Source organism: Zea mays, chromosome 5 (assembly GCF_902167145.1).
Source record: "Zea mays cultivar B73 chromosome 5, Zm-B73-REFERENCE-NAM-5.0, whole genome shotgun sequence".
NCBI classification, from domain to species: Eukaryota; Viridiplantae; Streptophyta; class Magnoliopsida; order Poales; family Poaceae; genus Zea; species Zea mays.
Window position 1 is genome coordinate 211,843,264 of NC_050100.1, and position 8,556 is coordinate 211,851,819.

The following is an 8,556-nucleotide window of genomic DNA, read 5'->3' on the forward strand; positions in this document are numbered from 1 at the left end:
AAACAGGCCCTAATTTAAGGCACTTGGAGACATCTCCCGGTACAAATCTTGCAAAAAAATCCCCATGCCCCACACCCGCCCCGATTCGAATTTCAAAAACCATGGGACCCGCACGAGCCAAGCAGAGCAGCCGACCGTTGCTGCCGGCGGCTACCCTACCCCACATGCCAGTCACACGATCCGCGCGCACGCCGCTTGACTTTACTCGACCGGAGCGGAGCGCGCAGAGCACCTCACTCTCGTCGCGTCCACCCACAGATCTCACCGCCAAAGATGGCCCGCTGCGGTGATAGAGACATCGTCACGGCGGCGATGGCGCGGCAGCCCTGGCGCCGCCGCCACGGATGGCAGCTCCCCCTACACCCGCTTCAGGTTTGCGTGCCAATCACATCCGCAAAGAACTAGGTTCCACCCTCCTCGCATTGCGCTGTCCTAACTCCCCAGAGCTCATGTCGCCTTTGGTTTTCTCGCCGCTTGTGCGCAGCTGGTGGCCGCAGCGGTATTCGCGCTTCTCGTGGCCGCGTTCTACGTCGTCCTGGGGCCCTACATCGGGAACACCCTCGCCGGCAATATCCTCCTAATCACCTTCTCTTTCTCGGTTCGCAGCACATCTATCTCAGCATTGACGGAATTATTACAAGTTTTTTTTGCGCCGCTCTGGTCGTCTTTCGGATGCTCAATAGATATCTGTTCCGCTCCAAACAGGCCGCAGCGACAGCGGCGCTCTACGTGCGCTGCACAGCGGTGGACCCGTCAGACCGGACTGACGCGAAGAAGACCAAGCGGCGGCGGCAGCTCGCTCGGGGCGGTGGGGGCACGGCGAAGTTGCCGCGGCTGCGGTATGGCTACATCCTGTGGCGCTACGCGGTGCGGTTGCTGCGGCGGGTTGAGGCGCGGGTCACCAACCGCTGGGTGCGGCGGAGCTACCTGGAGCAGTGGAACACCAGCGTTCAGCTCGATCCCATGCTCCCCTTCGCCTTCACCAGCCTCGATGACATCGTCTCGCCATGCGCCACTGCCGACGGGCACGACATCTCTTTCTGCCCCATCTGCGACTGCGAGGTATTTGTTTCATTCTTCGCCTCTGCGTATCGGTGGTGATATGACTCGGCTCGTTTCAGAGGATAAGCACAGCAACAAATGACATTTAGTTAGATGTGGATGAATTAGTTTCTAACTTCGAATTATGTAGAATGAATGCCTGTGAAACTGCATACCTTGGAATTTGGTTACTGTGACCGAAATGATATTTTCATGGGAATTCTAAATGCTTGATTGCTTGTAGTTCTGTTACTATGCCGAAATGAACTGAATCCATGGAATGCTTGTCAAATTATGTATTTGTTTTTGGGAATTTGCAACAGTTACCCAACAATATAAACATGATTAAAATTGTTCTACAGGTGAAGTTGCGTAGCAAGCACTGCAAGACCTGTGAGCGTTGCGTTGATGGATTTGATCACCACTGCAGGGTAACCACCAAAACTTACATATTAACTGAACTCCCAACTCCCTGCTTGTCATATTTCGCAAAACATAGTTGTTGACGCCTTTTTGGAGCGCCAAACACTCAACAAGAACCGTGGCGGTGCCCTCTGCACAGGGGCGGACGGTCCGCGCGCAGGGGCCGGACGGTCCGCGGCCTGGTGCGAGGCGCGGTGGTGCTCTCTGCGCAAGGGCGGACTGTCCGCGGCCTGGGGCCGGACGGTCCGCGGCCTGGTGCGCTGCTGGGACTTCTGCCTGACGGCCGGACGGTCCGCGCCCTGGGGCCGGACGGTCCGCACGTACGCAGGGACGGCGGAAGATCGCCGACGGCGCTTGGATCTCGCTCCCGGGAGGGACCCCGTCGGGGAGTAGAGATCCTAGGTGGTGTCTAGGCTCGGGCAGGCCGACCTAGACTCCTCTAATCGACGTAGAGTCGAGGAGAGGCGGAGAATTTGGGGATCGAGTGGCTAAACCTAAACTAGACTAGAACTACTCCTAGGATAAAATGCGAATAAAAGTTGTATTGATTCGATTGTTGATGATTACAAATCGGCCGTATACCTCTCTATTTATAGAGGAGGGGGGCTGGACCCTTTACAAACTAATTTCCGAGCTTATCCCATGATTTTAGCTAACAACCGTAGCACAAAACTCGGAACCCTAATCTGTTCTGCGCACGCGCGGACCGTCCGGCCCACAGGCGCGGACCGTCCGGCCTCAGGGCCGGACCGTCCGCGCTCAATTTGGTGCTCAACATATGCCCCCCTGCCTTTTGGTGGAGCTGAGCGAACCAAAAGCAACTAACTCTATGTTATCACATCGGTTTTCTTAGGCATCTTGCCACTTACTAGGATGGTACGCAGTGGCCTTGGTCTCGATGGTTGACTCAACGGACGTGATCCCTTTAGATTTGATCGAACTGTCAGTCCCAACATCGCCGAGCGTCATACTGGTCCTGACCAATTCGTCACTTTGCCTTCCTAATTCTCTAAGTGTTCTGGCGTAGCTCCGTAGTCGACCAGGTCTTCTCCTTGCAGGTCGTCTTCCTCCATGGGCGTCGGTACGTCGTCGGAGGTGTCTTGGTGTAGTGCGGATGGTTCGGCCTCAGGGGTCGGATGGTCCGCGTCCTGTGCAGATGATCCGGCCTTTATAGCCGGACAGTCTACCATACCTGCAGAGAGATGCACAGTTGTTGTTTTATTTACTATCTTTGTGGCCGTTTGACTTTTCTCAACGGCCTTTGGTCTCCATCTCTTTTGCGGTGGCGGATACTGCGGATGCGTGTCATTGAATATTCTTTCTGCCTCTTTTTCCTGATTCTCCTTTGCTTTGAGGCGCTGTAATTTTCGCTTTTGCGATCGTGTCAATCCCGATGGACACCATCGGGGCATGGAGTATTTTGGATCGGCTATTTTATTGACAGTCGTACTTTCTTTTTTGTTTGTGTTGGCCGATTCACCAAAAATCATCGGCCCTTCGTTATTTTGTTGTACGACGACATCTGTCGCTCCTATTTTAATGACCTCTCCCTTTTTCGTACTGTTGGAGGTTATAGCTATATGTCCCCCTGCCGGATTAGTCAGCCTTTGGGGCTGAGTTGTTCGGCAATCTTGCTGGGCCTGTGCTCGTGGACCAGATTGAGGGGCTCTCAATCGGTCTTGTACTGGAGGTGTCAACCTATTGAATACAGATGTTTGGGGTGCCCCCCAAGCGGGGTACTGTGGCATCCCAAATGGATATGGTGGCATGCCCCACATTTGATTTGAGACATATGGTGGAGGTATGTATGTATATGGATATGGCATAGGTGGATATGGTGGTGGAGGTGTCCATGCAGGTACGTTAGGTCTTAATTGAACATTATGACCTTCCGTCCTTTCCGATTGGTGTGGTGGTCCAATCGGCCTAACCTGCCGTCGCACCTGGGTGGGTAAGCGAGGTCCCTTTGGTGGCCGGTCACTGGAGCCAGCCTTCTTTTTCACATATTTAGACAATAATTGATCAAAGGTCGGGCTAGATTTTACCAACCGACCAGTTGCCTTGAATGTGTTAGTTTTCCACGTACCTATTTCTAGTCGTCGTGGTTTGAAGGTACGTGGTTGCCGCGGCTCTTTGACGTTGCCGGACCGTCCGCTGGAATGCTCCGGACCGTCCGGTAATGTTACGGACCGTCCGCGCCTGGGCACCGGACCGTCCGCGATGCGTAGTATGGGTTCTCGCTCATGTCCCTTTATCTGCGCTTGCCCTCCAGCGCTGGAGTTTGTGATGGTTACCTTTAGTGTCTCCCCTCCATCAGGAGTCTTCTCGGCCATCACTTTCCGGCAAGAAATTTTGTTATTTCCATCGACCTCCCGTGCGTTGCCGATGACGACTTCTTTGTCTTTGCCCTTATCGGCTGTGTTGGGCCGAATTAGGACCTTTTTGCCATTAAAGTCGATCACATTCATTGGGAAGGGCTCCGTGTCCTCCTGAAATTTTAATCGTCCCTCATTAATGGCCGATTGAATTTGTCGTCGGAACACATTACAATCATTAGTGGCATGGGAAAATGAGTTGTGCCACTTGCAGTATGCGCGACGCTTTAGTTCGTCGGCAGGTGGAACGATATAATCAATTTTAATGTTACCATTTTTTAGTAATTCATCGAATATCCTATCACATTTGCCGACATTAAATGTAAACTTAACCTCCTCCTGTCGTTCCTTTTGAACTGACTGCAAGGAGTAGCAAGTCGAAGATTTGGCCTGCTCGGGCCAAACTATTTCGGCAGTGTAAACTTTCTTTGGTTCATCGTCCGAACTACTTTGATTGTGTTCTACTATAGGGACATTATGCTGAACCGTTTTGACTAGTTCTTTGCTTCGGCTTTCACAAGCCGAAGCTCTCTGATGTAATTGTGCTAGAGTAAAGAACTGGATGCCTTCTAATCCCTCTTTTAAATAATAGCGTAATCCATCAAAGGCTATTCCCGCCAGTTGTTTATCTGTTAAATGAATTTGAAAGCATCGGTTTCTCGTATCCTGGAATCTCCGGATATAATCACTAACCGATTCATCCTTTTCTTGTCGTAGGGTCACTAAGTCTACTAAATCTAGCTCATAATCACCAGAGAAGAAATGTTCATGAAATTTTTGCTCTATGTCTCTCCATGACAAAATGGAATTAGGAGGGAGCGTGGCATACCATGTGAATGCAGTCCCTGTTAAGGATAATGAAAATAAACGCACACGGAATGCTTCGGTGTCGGCCAATTCTCCTAATTGTGCTAGGAACTGGCCTATGTGCTCTTTCCTTGGTCACCAGAAAACTTTGCAAACTCGGGTATCCTGGTTCCCTGTGGGTATGGGTGGTGATCAAATCGGCTGTCATAAGGTTTCCGATATGATTGCCCCCCAGGGATCATGCTTACTCCGAGCTTATCTCGGAACGCCCCGGCTATTTCTTCCCTCACTATGCCAATGGCAGCCGATGCAAGACCACCGGCTCTCTGGTCAAACATAGGTGGGGTTGGTTGCATGTTAGTATGTTGTCGTTCCCCCCATTGGTTTGAGCTACGTGGTGCATTTCCATTTGCCCTATATGGCTCATATGTTTGATCGTTTCTTTCCGGCCTTCTAGGTGGGGCCGGAAAGCTTTCCTGGGCTCTGGATCCTGAATTAATGGGCTGGTGCATTGCATAATGTGATGGGATGTGTTGCTGGGACGGGCGAGGATTCAGGTAATAATCCCCCTCAAAAGACTCATGCGCGGACTGTCCGGATACATACCCGGACCGTCCGTGATTAAATGCGAACCGTCCGTCGTTGTATGTGGACCGTCCGACTGGATAGTTTAAATTTGGTGCCCTATGTGGTGGCTCGGGTGTGGCTGACCCGGACGGTCCGCGCTCGCGAGCGGACGGTCCGGACATGTGTAGATCGGCTGGTTTACTGCCGATTTGCGTTTGCTCAGGGTACGTGTCCATCGGCATCCCATAAGGGGGTTGTGACTGGTCGTGACAACCTCTAACCGATGTATTACGTGTATTATCTCCTATATCAAATGCACGTACTAGTCTCCTACAATCGTTTTGCATAACCCCTATAATATTTTGCATCTGTTCTCGTTGTTCGTCTATGTAAGCTTTAAGAGATTGGAGTTTGTTGGTGCTACTTACATTTGGGGTAACCGTAGTAGGTCGGAGCGAAGCCAGATCTGTCGCCCGTTGCCGAACGACTTTGTTGTTCCTGTCCACTTTGAAGTCAGCCAGGAATTTCGCCTTTGCTTCTTGGATCAGCTGCTCCTGGCGCTCCTCGAACAGGAGCTGTTCTTCAGCCGGCAAGGCTTCCCATGTCGGTGTGATGATATTGCTGGTGGAAACCTCAGAGCTATCCTTTGAACCAGCCATTGAGGGCCGATTTGATAGGTCTATATGTGTTTTCCCCAGCGGAGTCGCCAAAAAGTATGTTGACGCCTTTTTGGAGCGCCAAACACTCAACAAGAACCGTGGCGGTGCCCTCTGCACAGGGGCGGACGGTCCGCGCGCAGGGGCCGGACGGTCCGCGGCCTGGTGCGCTGCTGGGACTTCTGCCTGACGGCCGGACGGTCCGCGCCCTGGGGCCGGACGGTCCGCACGTACGCAGGGACGGCGGAAGATCGCCGACGGCGCCTGGATCTCGCTCCCGGGAGGGACCCCGTCGGGGAGTAGAGATCCTAGGTGGTGTCTAGGCTCGGGCAGGCCGACCTAGACTCCTCTAATCGACGTAGAGTCGAGGAGAGGCGGAGAATTTGGGGATCGAGTGGCTAAACCTAAACTAGACTAGAACTACTCCTAGGATAAAATGCGAATAAAAGTTGTATTGATTCGATTGTTGATGATTACAAATCGGCCGTATACCTCTCTATTTATAGAGGAGGGGGGCTGGACCCTTTACAAACTAATTTCCGAGCTTATCCCATGATTTTAGCTAACAACCGTAGCACAAAACTCGGAACCCTAATCTGTTCTGCGCACGCGCGGACCGTCCGGCCCACAGGCGCGGACCGTCCGGACCGCGGACCGTCCGGCCTCAGGGCCGGACCGTCCGCGCTCAATTTGGTGCTCAACAATAGTCCATGTTGGTCCCTGTTTGGATGTAGTCAGATTTACATAAATGCACATGTGTTGGGGTGGATTGGAGTGGAATTTGAACTAAATTCTATTGAAATACATCCCCACACATGTAGGTTGAGGTGAATCCGACAACATTCAAACAACACATTATATTTTTTCCCTTAAAAGTAGTCCTTTATGCCAAGTAAATTAATCTTTTATGCTTTGTTTTGTACAGTGGCTAAACAATTGCATTGGAAGAAGGAACTATGCAACGTTTATTCTGCTTATGTTCTTTGTCTTGCTGATGGTGAGCGCTAACGTTTTTGCCATCATTTTAGTTTCTCATTTCTTGAATCTGACTAGTACTAATTAGCTTATGATGACACACAACTTAACCAGCTTGTCATTGAGGGAGGAACAGCAATTGCGATCTTCATCCGCTGTTTTGTCGACAGCAAAGGGGTGAAAATGGAAATGGAGCACAGGCTGCACCTGAGGCTCCCAAAAGGAGCTCATGCAGCACTATCAGTAAGTACATAAGGCTCCCAAATGGAGCACATGGAATTAAACATGACTCCTGTATTTATTTAGTTCTTGACTCAAATTTTATCTGCAAACTTTTGTCACAGGTGGTTTTTGTCATCTTCACAATTTACAGCACTGCAGCACTGGGCCAGCTCTTCTTTTTCCACATGGTTCTCATTAGAAAGGCGAGTATTCATAAGATCATATCCATGTGAATAATAGTTCAGTATTGTGATTCATGCTTAGAAGTATCTTTTGCTTTCAAATCGAGCGATTTTCTTCAAAGAAATAAAATGGTCAGTGCCTACTTTTCATTCACTACAGGGCATGAGGACCTACGACTACATTCTTGCGATGAGAGAAGCAGGAGCAGCATTTGACCCATTCGAAGACTCTGATTCTGACGAGAGCATCGACTTTGACTCACCGGAGAAGCCATCTTTCTTTTCAAGGGTCTTTTGCAGAAAAGATGAAGTGAATGAAGTAAGCAGCTTTTTTTTTTGGAAAGACCAGTCACTGAACCGTTTAATAATAACAAAGCTCACTTCCAACATGACACAGAGTGCGCGGAAGCTGTCGATCAGGGTCGAGAGCGACCAAATGGATGCTTCAGGAAGGAAGGATGACATCCAAATCAACCCATGGACATTGATCAAGATGAGCAAAGAGAAGGCGATGGCTGCCGCTGAGCGCGCACGTGAGCGGATCAGACAGAAGCTGCCAACATCACCCATGAAACCACTGCCGGTGGAGACAAAGCGAGGCCCTCTGAACCCAGAGAGAAAACACATCACGACCGGGAAAGAGATCGTACCGGTCTTCACCAAGAGCTGGCTGTCGGTGTCGCCCACAGCGAGGATCTCGAGCCCCAGGAGGCGATTCTCAGGGTCATCGTCGCCTAAGCCGCAGAGATACAGGAGCAACTTCGACCTGAGGCTCGCCGAGGTGTCGAGGGATCTGGAGACCCACATCTCGAAGCAAGTGCTGTGCTCCGTCGTCATGAAGGGTGTCGAGGACGAAGGCTATTCGTCGTAATTTAGGTGGGGTGTTGTATGCTTAGTCCACAATATTCATTGGTATTTTTTGGTTCTTGAGAATGATGTGCTGTGCTTTCTTAGCATGACGATGTGAATTCCCATTACATAGTTATTAGCATGATTTTTTATCTGTTTGGTAAAATGTGTTTGTTGGCGTCGATCTGGAATTCTGGACAGCGTCAACCACTGGGGTGTAGACATCTTAGGGCGCTCCGGTCGATAGGTCACCTGAGACGCCCCTAGACGACGTAGAGTCGTCTAAAATTAAGAGATCAATTCAACAAAGAGATATTAAGTGGACAACTAAAGCTTGTCCCCCTGGAGGGGTAGATTCTATGGTCGTCTTGGAGTCGGTAGGCTAACTAAGACGGATCTAGACGACGTAGAGTTGAATAGGGGTGGATGTGGATATGCGAAAAGATATAACTAGACTAT

General features: G+C 50.5%; 1 protein-coding gene across 1 annotated transcript; it reads left to right on the plus strand.

The window, feature by feature from the left end:
* Positions 1–208: 208 nt before the first annotated feature.
* LOC100193417 (uncharacterized) lies at positions 209–8,248 on the plus strand. Its single transcript, NM_001348931.1, has 9 exons — positions 209–372; positions 485–598; positions 706–1,062; positions 1,404–1,472; positions 6,795–6,866; positions 6,959–7,087; positions 7,189–7,269; positions 7,409–7,567; positions 7,646–8,248. Exons 1-9 carry the CDS (start codon positions 274–276, stop codon positions 8,117–8,119), a joined length of 1,554 nt encoding a protein of 517 aa, NP_001335860.1. The 5' UTR covers positions 209–273; the 3' UTR covers positions 8,120–8,248.
* The last annotated feature ends 308 nt before the right edge of the window (positions 8,249–8,556 follow it).

Coding starts and splice junctions, on each gene's coding strand:
- LOC100193417 (NM_001348931.1), top strand. CDS start 274: ATGGCCCGCTGCGGTGATAGAGACATCGTCACGGCGGCGATGGCGCGG. Junction 373..484: donor TCCCCCTACACCCGCTTCAG/GTTTGCGTGCCA, acceptor GCTTGTGCGCAG/CTGGTGGCCGCAGCGGTATT. Junction 7,568..7,645: donor GAAAAGATGAAGTGAATGAA/GTAAGCAGCTTT, acceptor AACATGACACAG/AGTGCGCGGAAGCTGTCGAT.